Genomic DNA, 15,235 nt, shown 5'->3' with positions numbered 1-15,235 from the left:
GTAATGTCTAAGAACAATTTTCAATTGTATTTCCCAGTGAGTAATATTGGGTAACACCTTCTGAATGTACTTCAGGACCCGTTGTAACTGTTGAGCAGTCAACTGGCAATGCAAGTCCTCAGCCCACGCAGTCGCTAATATATCCAGATTCGTACTTAGTTGGCAATCCCAGATCCCCACAATATGAAATCGTAGAGGAATCCTCTGTTGGGCTGAAAGGCTGAAGAGTTCCGAAAGCGCCTCCCTGCAGACTTCAGTAAGGGCAGCCACTGGGAGGGACTGAACATAGTGACGGATCTGGTAATAGGCGAAGAGATCATTAGCCTGTAGGTCAAAAGTTTGTTGCAGCTCAGCAAATGTGACCAGGCTCCCCTCCTCCGAAAACAGGTGAAAAAGATATTGTAGACCTTGATCTTGCCACCTAAGAAAGGTGGCATTTTGCATGCCTGGCTGGAAAGCTCCATTGCCCAGTATAGGCAAATATAAAGACCCCCTAGAAGACAATTTGGCTGTTTTACAGACCCATCTCCATGTCCTTCTGGCCGGCGTAAAATGAGACACCAAAGGACGCATCCTCGGATCCGCCACATGTAGAAAATAGCTCACATGGAACAGAGCCAGCAAAGATAACTCCAGTGGTGTAGCAGAAAAATCAGATGTTCCTCTAAACCAATCATTAATATGTCTCATCTGACAAGCCATAGCATACCAACGTACATTTCATAAACCATAGCCCCCCCTATCCCTGGGCAGACACATCCGTAGCAAGGGCATACGTGGTCGCTTACCACCCCATAGAAAACGCTGTAGCTCTTTCGTTAAAACGAATGTTATGGGCATGGGACAGCAGCAGAGGTAAAACCTGAAAGCGATATAACCATTTGGGAAAGAGCACCATATTAAAAAGGGCTACCCGGCCCGCCACCGATAAGGGAAAAGTGGACCAATTCTGTAGATGTTGTGAGGTGTCATGAAGCAATGGGGTGATATTGCTGGTGTACAGGGTCGTAAGGTCTCGGGGGATCTGTACCCCCAAATAGCGAATTGAAGTCTGAGCCCACGTAAATGGGAAGTGACCGCTCCATGTCTGTTGTAGTGTCATGGGGCTAGCTAGGGCCATAGATTTCTGGTAGTTCAACGTAAATCCCGAATAAAATTTGAATTCGTCAAGCGCTTGCAATAAATATCGAACAGAGTGAGCGGGGTCAGTTAGCAAAAATAATAGGTCATCTGCAAAGGTCAACACTTTGAGTGAATGAGTAAGTCTGGCATTATAACCTAAATTTCCAAATCTGGCTCATCTTTATCTGAGCATGCATGAGATACTCGGGTTCTTACATGAGGGGCAAAGATCCATTTCATGGGAAAATATTTTTATTTATTCAAACTATAAGTCACATATTACATTTAACACTTCAAAGTCATCCAACAATCCTCAAATTAAAGGCTACAAACTTTGTATTCTACAAATGATGCTATTTTCCTATTAAAACCAACTGACTGCAGCAGTCGGGTACATAGGTAGTATTCTCATCCATCCTCCCTGTCGAGGATAAAGGCCAGGGTAGAAAAGCTTGCATCCTGGAGATGAATGCGTGACTATGTGGATGGTGTCTTCAAGAGCATTTTGGCTTCCTGGACCATGGGATGATATTCTAAGGGCAGCTGAGCAGGGATGGTGTGCATCTATCAAAGAAGGGAAGAAGTGTCTTTGGCGGCAGGCTGGCTAATCTATTGAAGAGGGCTTTAAACTAGAAGTGATGGGGCAGGGTGATCAAAGCCCCCAGGTGAGTATAAGCCCTCAGGTAAGTAAATCACTGAATACCTCTTCAAGGATGGGAAGAGGGGGCAGTGTCTGGAAAGCAGTATATACTAATGCTCGAAATATGGGAAACAAGATTCTGGATCTAGAAGCTATGATGGAAGAAGAAGAGTTGGATATAGTGACAATCACAGAGACGTGGTTCAAGGAGAAACAAGACTGGGATGTAGTTATATTGGAAAGAGGGTAGGAAGAAAAGGAGGCGAAGTAGCGTTATATGTTAAAGATCATATTAAAGCCACACAATTGCAGGATCTGCAGGGCAAGGAAGAGGCACCGTGGATCAGTTTGGAAAGAGAGAATGGTGAATATATTTACATTGGTGTTATATACAGGCCTCCTTCACAGACAGAAGAAGTGGACAGAGATTTAATAGTAGACATTCATAATATATCTAAAAAAGGGGAAGTTTTACTAATAGGTGATTTTAACATGCTGGATGTTGATTGGGGTATCCCTATTGCGGGGTCTTCTAGAACAGTGTTTCTCAACTTCTTCAAGCCAAGTACCCCCTAAGCCTAACAAATACCAACCGAGTACCCCCGCCCAAACATCACCCCAGACCCGCTCAAGCTCCGCCCCTAACCCAACCCCCATAATAATAGTGCTAATTGTAATGCAATTTCTTCCATCCATTTTTCATATACACACAATATAATCTGATTAAGACATACAGTAATGGTAACCACAACATTTAAAAAAAAACACAAAGCACACTGTATGCAGAGAAAATGTTAATTTATCATTTATATTTGAGGGTTTTCAAAGAGGTCAAGGCAGATGACTTTAAAATATGCAATGTCACCTCAGTAACAACTATAGAAAAATAGACAAATATAGAGCAAAATATAAAGCAGATATAAATTCTCAAAACTGACACATTTTGATCACTAAATTGAAAATAAAATCATTTTTCCTACCTTTGTTGTCTGGTGATTTCACGAGTCTCTGGTTGCACTTCCTTCTGACTCTGCATCCAATATGTCTTTCTTTCTGCCTCCTGCATGCTTCCTCTCCTCCGGACCTCATTCCCTTCCCCAACCAAAATCTCTCTCCCTCTGTCCCTCTATGAGTACAACTTTTCTTCCTCTCTCCTCCACCTCTATTAGCAATATGTCTCCCTCTCTCTCACTGTCGTTCTGTCTTGAGAGATCCGGGAATCTCTCCCACCCCCCTCTACTGCCACATCCAACAGGGATTGTGATTTATATTTCCTGTCTCCGGGTCAGCGGGCTCAGGCATTCGGGGCATTACATGACAGTTAATTTCCTGCTCTTTACTGGCATTCCACATATTTATTTATTGGGCACATGCACTCAGTAAGCACACAGGAGCACCTAAATGATGTTTGCCGGCTCTGCTTTTCTAAGCATCAGAGTGGCTCTGCTGAGCTGCTCTTAAGAGCTTTCAAATTCACTCTGAGGGTGCTCCTTCATTTAAAAATGTAAAACTTAAATTTAAGCTGATTTGCTGTTTTTAAGAGTGGAGGCCAGGGAATCATATTGCCTGTAATGCCCTAGGGCAGGGGTGTCATAGTCCCTCCTCCAGGGTCGCAATCCAGTCGGGTTTTCAGGATTTCCCCAATAAATATGCAGGAGATCTATTAGCATACAATGAAAGCAGTGTATGCAAATAGATCTCATGCTTATTCATTGAGGAAAACCTGGCTGGAGGGACTTTGACACCCCTGCCCTAGGGCATACTCTGCTCTTATTATTGTTATTTTTTTCATGTATAACAATTCTCTCCCTTCCTTTCCTCCACCCCAATTCTTCCTCTCTCTTTTCTCTCCCCTCTCACTCATCCCCTTGTGCAGCATCTTTCTATCCCTCCCTCCCTCCCATCCCCCTGTGCAGTAGACAACCGCAAACCCTCCCACCATGAGACTGACATACTTCCGCTCCAAGGCCTTCAAAAACAGCAGGGGCGGCAGCACTCTGTTCAGAGCGCTGATGTTTTTGGAGGCCTCGGAGGTATTGTATGTCAGTCTCACAGTGGGAGGGTCGGTGGGGTTCTCCTTCACAGGGGGATGGGAAGGCGGGATAGAAAGATGCTGCACAAGGGGATGGGTGAGGGGAGGAAAGATGCTGCACATGGGCTGGAGGGGGGAGAAAGTGCTGCTGCCAGTGAATCAGGCAGCACTAGTGTCGGGGAGTGTCAGGGACATTCAGGAGGGGCTTCAGGGGTCAATCTTAACTAGGGCTTATTTTTGAGGTAGGGCTTATATTAGGAGCACCTTTAAAAATCATGCTAGGCCTTATTTTTGGGGAAACACGGTAATAGTCTCTACCCAGCAGAGCCTGGCAATTCTTAGAATCACCCAAATAGTATCCAAGGGAGTAAATACAGTATATAATAATTTAATTAGTGAAAGACCACATGTTACTTCCAAACGAAATAGCCACCTCATACATGGACCTCAGCTAATGAAAACTGAAACTGAAATCCATAATGCTGTTACAATAGCTGACTTTGCACCACATTTCAAGAGACAGCTGATATCATATCTTCAGGGATATTTCCTAAGAGTCTTATCATCCCAAATTTACAGACATAAATTTCTGGTAAACTTTTGTATCAAAAGCATGTATTTGGAACACTCTGTTTACCATATGAACTACCATAGGAGACCATAATTGCGTTATCCCATGACAAGCAGGAAGCATATTCTCAAGTATGGGTGACGTCACTGACGGAGGCCCGTTACGGACCACTTTAGGTTCAAACAATTTTTTATTGATACAAACAACAGCAAATACAATGCCAGGGCACCCCAAGGGTACACGCTACAAACAATGATGCATCAGATACAATAGTATAACAAGCTTGTACAGAAGAAGAGTAACAAGTTTCAAGTTTACTTTGCTTTTGATAAATCGCCTATTTCAAATTCTAGGCGATGTACATATTATAATAAAATACAGTAAAGAAACTTAACATAGTAACAATAAATTCCTATTATGACTGACATGAGAGAAAGGAGAGCGGGTAAAGTTACAATATAGGGTATGGTAAGTAAAAAGGAAAAAACAAAAGGTAGGGTAAAAATTTACCAAAGCACACTTCGTAAACAGATACCCAATTCCCCCCCTTCCTACTCTACATAGAGCAAGCGAGACTAATGGAGGCGGAAAGGCACTCCGAGGCCCTGGACTCTTATGAGCCCCGAAGATGCCACACCACCCCCTCCCCCCACCTAATCCCACTTATCATAACCGTGACTAAGTACCAGAACCTTTCAATACCCCCATCTCCCCTCCCCCAATCCCCCCTCCCTTCCCCCCCAGTGGTACTCTCCACCCCGCCCCACCAGTACTCACCATTGTTCTCCCAGCCCTACATACTGAGCGCACAGATTAGGACACCCATCTTAAAACCTCAGTGCGACCTTTTGGATGCAAGGATTGCAAATATGGCTCCCAGATATTCAAGAATAACATCTTTCACTTCGGTACGGACCACTTTAAAAGTGCACCGCCATTTTAAGTTTTTAGAAAGTTCATGATAGCCCGAACCGCGCATGCCTTCCCGCACAACATAGGGTGTGCAGTCCCTCATTTTCTTAGTTTCCGTGGAGCTAAGAAGTCAATTTTTTTTTTTCACTGCCTTCCCGCTCGCATGGCTTATTTTCTGACTTTTCAGTCAGTATTTGTTTTTCTTTTCTTTCTTTCTTATTCTAGTAAACAAAACAAACATTTTTACTTTTTCCCTTTCGCGGGTTCGGCCCAGCGGGGCCTGTTCCATCCCCACAGCCTTGGACTTCGATTTTGCTGAGGCCATATTTCCCTCAATGTCCCGTCCTCAAACAGATTTTAAAAAATGCGGACGCTGTGCTCGCCCTATTTCCATCAGTGATCCTCACCACTGGTGTCTCCAGTAACTGGAGCCAGAGCACAGGGCTGAATCTTGTACCCGTTGTTCTTTCCTCCAGAAGTGGACCCTTAAAATCCGTCAGATCCAGCAATCTCTCCTCTTCGGTATCGCTATGGAGGGTGAGTTGACACCAGTACTGACGTTGGGGTCCACATCTTAATCGATACCACAACATATGATGTCGATGGAGCCATCTTCAGTGTCGCATGTTCCAGTGGGTAAGCGCTTTCCCCCACCCTTTCGGGTCCTCTGGTCAAGTCTTGTTAACCTCGAGGAGACCCACAAAACGCTCAGCTCCAACTTCGGTGAGTGCCTCGACATCGGCCTCTTCATCACTGGAGCGCAGAGCCACACTGAAGGTACTGGCGAAAAAGCCAGCAGTACTGGTGCATCTCTTAATAGCAAACTAAGGAATTGCTGCAGGAGGAGTTATGGGAGCAGTTACAACTTCTACTTCCTGTTATGATGGCGCCAGCTCCTCCAGTGTCAGTCAGGTCTGAGCCCTTGACACCGGCACCGATGTTTCAGGAGTCTTCATTGGTGCCACCTCACCTGTTAAAGAACCGATATCGGGGACAGCCTTGCACCGCTCTTCCTCTCAGACATCTCCCGAGACGGTGTCAGTCAAATCAGGCAAGGCTTTGAAGAAAATGAAGCATCTTGAGCCTTCGACACCCAGTGCTTGGCACCGACCTCCACCAATCCGAGATTCAGACCTGTGGGGTGATTCTGATCAAGGACCTCTTGTATCTGATGATGAGGTCTTGTCAGAAGAGGATTCACATTTACCCTCTTCTCAAGAGCCTCCTCAAAAATCTGACAAGTCATCTTTTTCCAAATTTTTAAAGGAAATGTCCGAGACTCTCTATTCCTCTTGAAGCTTACTCCAAGAAATTTAAGCAGTTTTTAGATGCATTAGATTATGACCAGCCGCCCAAGGAGTTTCTGAAGCTGCCTCTCCACGACATCTTAAGGGAGACTTTTTACAAAAATTTAGAAACTCCTTTGACCATCCCTGTAGCTCCTCGTAAGCTCGATTCACTTTATAGGGTGGTTCCCATACTAGGGTTTGATAAATCTCAGCTTCCCCATGAATCCCTCAGTACCTCCTGGCAGAGAGGGTAAGGCAATGGACCGTTTTAGCAAAAGACTGTTCCAGAATGCTATGCTGGCCAAACGGTCTGGCAACTATGCTTTTCTTTTTTATTTTTATTTAAAGCACTTAGTCAACCAAGTTGCCACATTTCAAAAATATTTACCTAACCGAAAATTACCTTCTTTTCAGCATTTCATCTCTGACATACTCCAGCTTCGTAAATATATAGTCTGCTCTATTTATGATACCTTTGAGCTTACCTCCCGTGCTGCAGCTATGTCTGTAGCTATGCGGTGTCTTGCCTGATTTCAAGTGTCAGAGCTTGATGTCAACCATCAAGATCGGTTGGCTAATGCCCCTTGTTTAGGGGACAAACTTTTTGGGGCTTCTTTGGACACGACCACCCAAAAGTTATCGGCCCATGAAACCAGATGTGACACTGATAATGCCTAAGAAGAAGCTTCCACCTTCTCATCCTTTCAGGTAATCTTCTTATCAGAGGCAGTTTACTGCAAAACCTATGACCCCAGCTCCTTCTCAACCCAGGAGACAGAGACAGCAGCAGCAACCACTGCGTCAGCAACAACAAAAAACAACAGGCTGCACCTCAAAAAACTACACAGCCTTTTTGACCTGTTTCTTCAGAGCATAGTCAATGCCACCATTTTACAGCCTTTACCTCAACCCATCGGAGGACGTTTTCAGTTTTTCATAGGTCATTGGGAACTCATACCATCAGATCTCTGGGTCCTCACCATCATTCGTCAGGGTTACTCTCTCAATTTTCAAACCCTACCGCTAAACCATCCGCTAAGAGAGTCTGTTTTGGATCCTGCACAGTCCTCCCTTCTTCTACAGGAGGTTCAATCCCTTCTCCTGCTGAATGCCATTGAGGAAGTTCCCCTCAATCAGCAGGATCAGGGATTCTACTCCCATTACTTCTTAGTCCCCAAGAAGAACGGAGGACTGAGACCCATCCTGGATCTCAGAGCTCTAAACAAATTTCAAGTCAAGGAGAAATTCAGGATGCTATCCCTCGCCCTGCTTTATCCTCTCCTCAATCAAAACAACTGGCTATGCTCTTTAGATCTCAAGGAAGCCTACACAGGAAGCCTACACACTTATCCCAATTCATCCGGCTTCCAGAAAATATCTTCATTTCCAAATCAATCGCTGTTGTTACCGGTACAAGGTACTTCCCTTTGGCCTGACATCTTCTCCCAGAGTCTTCATGAAGTACCTGATTGTGGTGGCCATATCTCTCCGATCACACGGCCTTCAAGTCTTCCCTTATCTGGACAATTGGTTGATCAAGGCTGTTTCATCTCAGGAAGTGGTCCAAGCAACATCTCAGACCATTTTTTTTCTCCAGGTTCTAGGATTCGAAGTCAGCTTCCCCAAATCACATCTCATTCTGACTCAACATCTGCAGTTCATTGGGCAATCCTAGACACCACTCTCATAAGAGCGTTTCTTCTTCCAGATCGTCTTCAGGCTCTCATTAGTCTGTGTCAGCAACTGCTTCCTCTTCAATCCATCTCTGCCATACATATGATGGTTCTTCTGGGCCACATGGCCTCAACTGTCCAGGTAACACAATTGGCAAGACTGCATCTTTTCACTCCTCAGTGGACCCTTGCTTCTCAAGCGACAGATCATCTCTCACAACATATATCTGTGACATCATCTCTTCTGCAGTTGCTTCAATGGTGGATGACCTCTTCCAATCTCTCCAGAGGTCTCCTTTTTCACTTGTCCCCTCACCACAAGGTCATCATGACAGACGCATCCCCTTATGCCTGGGGGGCTCATATGGGCGGTCTTCAGACTTAGGGTCTTTGGCCCACCAGGGAGAGGAAATTTCACCAGAGCAATGTTTTATGCCCTCAAGGCTTTTCATCATCTCCTCTGCTCTCAAGTCCTCCTCTTTCGTACAGACAATCAAGTAGCAATGTACTACATAAACAAGCAAGGAGGCACGGGTTCTCTCCTGTTGTGTCAGGAGGCCCAGAAAATCTGGACTTGGGTGACAACTCGCAATCTATTCTTGAAGGCCATCTACATTCAAGGGGAGAAGAATTCCCTAGCAGACAACCTCAGCAGAATTCTTCAGCTTCACGAATAGACTCTCAACTCTGCAATTCTCCAGCCAATTTTTGCTCAATGGGGCACTCCTCAAGTGAACTTGTTTGCGGCTTCCTCAAGATCACCAGTTGCCCCAGTTTTGCTCCAGACTTTACTCTCCTCTCTGTCTTGAAGCAGATGCATTTCTCCTGGATTGGACGGGCCTATTTCTATATGCATTCCCTCCAATTCCGCTCATGTTGAGAACTCTGTTCAAGCTCAAGAAAGAAGCAGTCACCGTGATTGTCATTTTTCCACTGTGACCCAGGCAACATTGGTTCTCCTTTTTACTTCAACTCAGCTCCAGGGAGCCCATAGCTTAGATAGATTGTGAGCCCACCGGGACAGATATGGAAAATGCTTCAGTACCTGATTGTAAAACTGCTTAGATAACCTTGATAGGCAGTATATAAAATCCTAATAATAAACAGTATTTCCTACTCTGCTCACTCAAAATCGGAAATCACTTCTACATCCCAACCTGCCATCACTACACTTGACAGCTTGGTTTCTCTCGGGCTGAATCCATCTCACTTACATCTTTCTCAGCCTGTTCGTAAAATTCTTGATGCATCCAGGAAACCAGCCACTCGGCAATGTTATCAACAAAAGTGGACTAGGTTCTCTTCCTGGTGTCTTCTTCATCATCATGATCCAACTTCATTATCAGTGGATTTGGTGTTGGATTATCTGCTTAATTTGTATGATTCTGGCCTCAAATCTACATCTGTCAGAGTCCTTCTCAGTGCTATTACAGCTTTTCACATGCCAGTCGAGGGTAAACCTCTTACTGCTCATCCTTTGGTCTCCAGATTCATGAAAGGACTTTTCAATGTGAAACCACCTCTTAAGCCTCCACCTGTCATCTGGGTCCTTAATGTAGTCCTTTCAGCCACCATTTGAACCAATGGCTACAGCTCATCTCAAGTTTTTTACCTGGAAAGTGGTCTTCCTTATTGCTCTCACCTCTGCCAGGAGGGTCAGTGAGTTACAAGCATTAGTAGTAGATCCACCCTTCACAGTTTTTCATCATGACAAGGTGGTTCTGCATACACATCCAAAGTTTCTTCCAAACGTTGTCACTGAATTTCATCTCAATCAGTCAATTGTTCTACCAGTGTTTTTTTCCTAAGGCTCATTCTCATGCTGGAGAAACCGCTTTGCATACTTTGGACTTTAAATGAGCTTTGGCCTATTACAATGATCGGACAAAGCCACATCGAACATCTCCTCAACTTTTCGTCTCTTTTGATACAAACAAGTTGAGGCATCCTATTTCTAAAAGAACGATTTCCAACTGGCTGCTTGCCTGCATCTCGTTCTGTTATGCTCAGACTGGCCTGGCACTGGAGAGTCATGTCACAGCCCACAAAATTAGAGCTATGGCTGCTTCTGTGGCTTTCCTCAGATCTACTCCCATTGAGGAAATCTGTAAAGCTGCCACCTGGTCCTCAGTTCATACCTTCACTGTCTGGAGTCTTTTTCCAGATGGGATGGACACTTCAGCCAATCTGTATTACAAAATTTATTCTTCTAAAGGCTAACATTCCCACCATCCCATTTCTGTTAGCTTGGAGGTCAACCATACATGAGAATATGCTGCCTGCTTGTCCTGGGATGAAGCACAGTTACGTAACAGGTGTTATCCAGGGACAGCAGGCAGATATTCTCACAACCCACCCACCTCCCCGGGTTGGCTTCTTAGTTAATTGAGGCACCGTGCGCCCTATGTCGAGCGGGAAGGCACTCACACTTGCGCAGTTCAGGCTATCACAAACTTTCTAAAGACTTAAGGTGGTGATGCACTTTTAAAGCGGTCCGTACCAGGGCTGCTTAGGTGACGTCACCCATATGTAAAAATATCTGCCTGCTGTCCCTGGATAACACCTGTTACGGTAAGTAACTGTGCTTTACTTGCAATCAAGTTAAACACACACACACAAAGAAAAGAATGCAAAGAGTAGCCCTTCCCACCCCCCAGCCTACCCAAACAATTCCTGGTAATCTAGTGGCATCAGGTGAAGAGCAGGCGTGAACCCCAGTTATTCTTGCCCATGTTAGCTCAACTCTCAAAATTGCTCTCACATCTTCTTGCGGCAGTCTCATGAGATTGCTACTAACTGTCACGGCATCCATTTGAGAGCATAGCCAGCATGCAAAAGAACGACTGGGGATCACCCTTCCTTGTCTACACCCCTGAACCACCAGGAATTCCAAGATAGGCCCAAGTGGGGCATCTATAGGTATGGCGTGGATGGGGGAAGCAGCAACTCCTGTTGAGAGGGAAGTGGGAGGGATGGAACAGGACAAAGCACAGATTTTGGCTACCACTGAAAACACATGGTCAGTTTCAGCTAAAATGTAAACCGTGGCTTTAGCACTGAGAATGAAATTGGGCAGAAAATGGATTTTGGGTCTGTTTCGGTTTCATCGCCAAAACCAAAATCTGGTCAACCTCTACTCCTGCCATTTCCAAGGAACATCTTGTCATTTCACAGACTTGCAGTGTGTGTAGAAAAACATTTCAACAAATGGTTTGGAAATAAGGAACAGATCCATTCTTAAGCCACACATAGAAAATCCCAATCCTCCTTCTTATAGATTGGTAATATCTTAGAACCCTGCACATGATTAATAATTTTTGTTTATATCCAACAGATCATTGGCTCACACAAGAAAGGAAGAGAGAAAAGAAACAAGGAGAACATCCCATAGAAAGAGAAGAAAGCCAAAGACAATTAGAAAATGTCTGTGAGAATATTTCTCAGGGAACTGAGAGGATTAACACAAAGAATAGTAAACAGGAATTAAAGGATCAGAGAGACCCTGCAGGAGACTCAAGGGATGGAGTCACTAAGTGTGAGAGAAATGACAGGGAGCTCAGTACCATCCCTGAGAACCAGAGACACCTTGGAGAGAGACCCTTCCAAATGAATAATAGTAATATAGTGACTTCTAAATTCCACCATCGCAAGAGGAAAGGACAAAAACACCAGAAAGAATTTACATGTATTGCACCTAAGAGGAGAATCAAATTTATTCATCTTAAAGGTAATAAGACCCAACCCTTGATTTCAGGATTCCAAATGCCCAGAAGAAATCATAAAAATGAAAACTCATCTACATCTATGAAGTATAATAAAAGCTTCACTCGGCTTTCACATCTAAAAAGTCACCAGAAGATCCACACAGAAGATAAACCATATACATGTTCTGAGTGTAATAAAAGCTTTATTCATATTTCAAGTTTAAAATTTCACCAAAAGATGCACACAGGAGACCAAGCATTTGCATGTGCTGAGTGTAATAAAAGGTATTCTCGGCTTTCTGATCTAAAAAAACACCAAATGATCCACACAGGGTACAAACAATTTACATGTAGTGAGTGTAATAAAAGCTTCACTCAGGTTTCAACTCTAAGAAAACACCAAAAGATCCACACAGGGTACAAACTATTTATATGTTCTGAGTGTAATAAAAGCTTCACTCAGGTTTCAAATCTAAAAAAACACCAAATGATCCACACAGGGTACAAACCATTTACATGTACTGAGTGTAATAAAAGCTTTACTCAGCTTTCACATCTAAACAAACACCAAATGATCCACACAGGGTACAAACCATTTACATGTACTGAGTGTAATAAAAGCTTCACTCAGCTTTCACATCTAAAAAGACACCAAATGATCCACACAGGGTACAAACCATTTACATGTACTGAGTGTAATAAAAGCTTCACTCAAGTCTCAAGTCTTAAAAAACATCAAATGATTCACACAGGGTACAAACCATTTACATGTACTGAATGTAATAAATGCTTCAGTCAAGTCTCAAATCTTAAAAAACACCAAATGATCCATATAGGGTACAAACCATTTTCATGTACTGAATGTAATAAATGCTTCAGTCAAGTCTCAAATCTTAAAAAACACCAAATGATCCACACAGGGTACAAACCATTTTCATGTACTGAATGTAATAAAAGCTTCACTCGAAATTCAAATCTAAATATTCACCAGAGGATCCACACAGGGGACAAACCATTTACATGTACAGAGTGCAAGAAAAGCTTCACTCATCTTTCACAAATAAAAGTTCACCAGAGGATCCACACAGGAGACAAACCATATACATGTATGGAGTGCAATAAAACTTTCATTCGGCTTTCACAGCTAAAAATTCACCAGAAAAACCACATAGGAGACAAATCATTTGTATGTACTGAGTGTAATAAACGTTTCACTTGGCTTTCAGGCTTAAAGGTTCATCAGAGGATCCACACGGGAGACAGACCATATACATGTACTGAGTGCAATAAAAGCTTCACTCAGCGTTCCCATCTAAAAATTCACCAGAAGATCCACAAGGGAGACAAATCATTTACACTCACTGAGGGCTAAATTCTATCTATAGCTCCCATAAAATCAGCACTGAAAAGATGGTGCGAGTCCCTGAGCCTAAATTTAAATGGTGACTAAATCTTTCAGAAAAGGAGTTGGGGGGAAAAACCCCTCCCCACAGCTGTAGTGCCTTATGGGCACCTCCCTTAAACTTTCTTTCTCTAATTTGCAATCTGAGATTGGTAGTATTGTGTTTAAAGCTGAGAGGTAGAGAATGGCACAGGGTCTGGTACCTGCAGTTAACCACAGGGTGGAGACGGTGACAGAGCCCATAAACATGGGGACAGATTATGTCCCTGTGTCATTCTCTAGTAGCTTTAAACAGGCCGTTCCAACGAGATGGAAAGCCGAGCTATAAAATGCAAGTATCAATATGTAAAAACTTAGAAAGTCAATGAAAACTTATCTTTTCAATAAATTTCTCTGACTGTATCTATTTTGATGTATCTTCGAATACTTCCAGACAAATTTGTTTAATCCTATTATGCTGATGTAATTTTGGATGCTTTTGTAATATCGCTGTCTGTATACAGTCTCTTCCTTTGTAAACCGCTTTGAAATGTTTGTGGTATTGCGGTATATAAAAATAAAGTTATTATTAACACGTCTTAGATACCTGGCAATTGAATTCAATGATTTTTTTTTTTAACTGTAGTCTCCCAGAGCCCGTAGCTACTTGCTGGATATGTGATTCTGTGTGGGAGGGGGGGTGGGACAGTTGGGACTTGTGTTGTTCCTGGGGCCACCGTGAAGAACAAACATGTGGCCCATTTTCGTCTGTATTTTTGTTAAAATATCAATTAAAAGTTATTTAATTAAAAAAATGTAATTTCAATTATTGTTTATATACCGCAAATACCTTTGTAAAGTTCATTGTGTTTACAAATATTCTTCTCCTCTCCTTACAAAGCTGCGCTAGTGACTGCCGTGCGGCCAAAGCCCTTTAAATCCCTACGGGATTCAGGGCAGTTACTGCAGAGGTGCATGCTATCGAACTTTGTGAAAATGGGGGATAAGACAGAACAATCAAAGCAATAATGAACCCAAAATAATGAGGGTGTTAACTACGGGAGGGAAAAGACCTCAAATATCCCCCATGCCCAAAGCTCATGGCTTATTAGTTCAAGGGCACATCAGGGAACAAGGATATTATCATTGGGCAAAAACCCCTCCTTTCTGTTGTATGTGTGGAAGTGCTTAAATATCCTTAATAATAAAACCCTTACCGCACATGCGCAGTAGAAAATCTGTGATCCCTAAGTCCGTGAGATCTGACTTCGTGCCGAATTCGATTTCCGGCGTGTGGGGCGGCTTGCGCGTGCGGGTGGTGTTTGGCGGTTTGATTTGCCGATGTCGCTTCCAGCCTAGGGCCTTCCTCGCTGCCAGATCCTGCTTCTGCTTTCGCCCAAAAAGAAAGTAGGACTGATGCAAGCAGGAGCAGCAATCTACCGCTAACGACCACTGAGTGAGACCTGGGAGGAGAGGGGATGGAGGGATGAGAAACGCTACTAATGGCTGGCCTACTACAGGACAGTGGGAGTAGGGAAGGGGTGCTGCCGGACAGGGGGGAGGGGAAAGGAAGGGAAAAGGGCTACTGCAGGACAGGGGGAGCAGGCAAGGGGTGCTGCTGCTGCATAGGGAAGTGGGGGGGGGGGAGAGGGGAAGGTGCCAGGGAGAAAACTTGCTAAGCTTTGGGGGGAGGGGTATGCTTGGTGGGCAGGCAGCAATCTTGGTTTGCTCTGGGGGGGAGAGACAGAAGGGGACCATGGAGAGAGACAGAAAGACAGGCAGGCAGGCAGGCATGGCGCCACAGAGAGAGGCAGGCAGGCAGGCAGGGGTCCATAGAGACAGACAGAAATACAGGCAAGCAGCGCACAAGAACGAAAGACACACACACAGAAAGGAGGAAGGAGAGAGCAC

The 15,235-nt window shown here is 44.0% G+C and overlaps 1 protein-coding gene across 3 annotated transcripts in view; it reads left to right on the top strand.

Annotated features, from left to right (window-relative positions):
• LOC117354568 (gastrula zinc finger protein XlCGF26.1-like) overlaps positions 1-13,926 on the top strand; it is a 53,261-nt gene extending 39,335 nt beyond the window's left edge. For all 3 annotated transcript variants that reach the window (XM_033932323.1, XM_033932322.1, XM_033932324.1), the window contains exon 4: positions 11,574-13,926. In XM_033932323.1, coding sequence (XP_033788214.1) covers positions 11,574-13,315 — 1,742 coding nt within the window. In that variant the 3' untranslated portion in view covers positions 13,316-13,926. The remainder of the gene's footprint in view (positions 1-11,573) is intronic.
• Positions 13,927-15,235: the final 1,309 nt, after the last annotated feature.

This window comes from Geotrypetes seraphini, chromosome 2 (assembly GCF_902459505.1).
Source record: "Geotrypetes seraphini chromosome 2, aGeoSer1.1, whole genome shotgun sequence".
NCBI lineage: Eukaryota > Metazoa > Chordata > Amphibia > Gymnophiona > Dermophiidae > Geotrypetes > Geotrypetes seraphini.
This window is presented reverse-complemented; position numbering and strand designations above follow the sequence as displayed.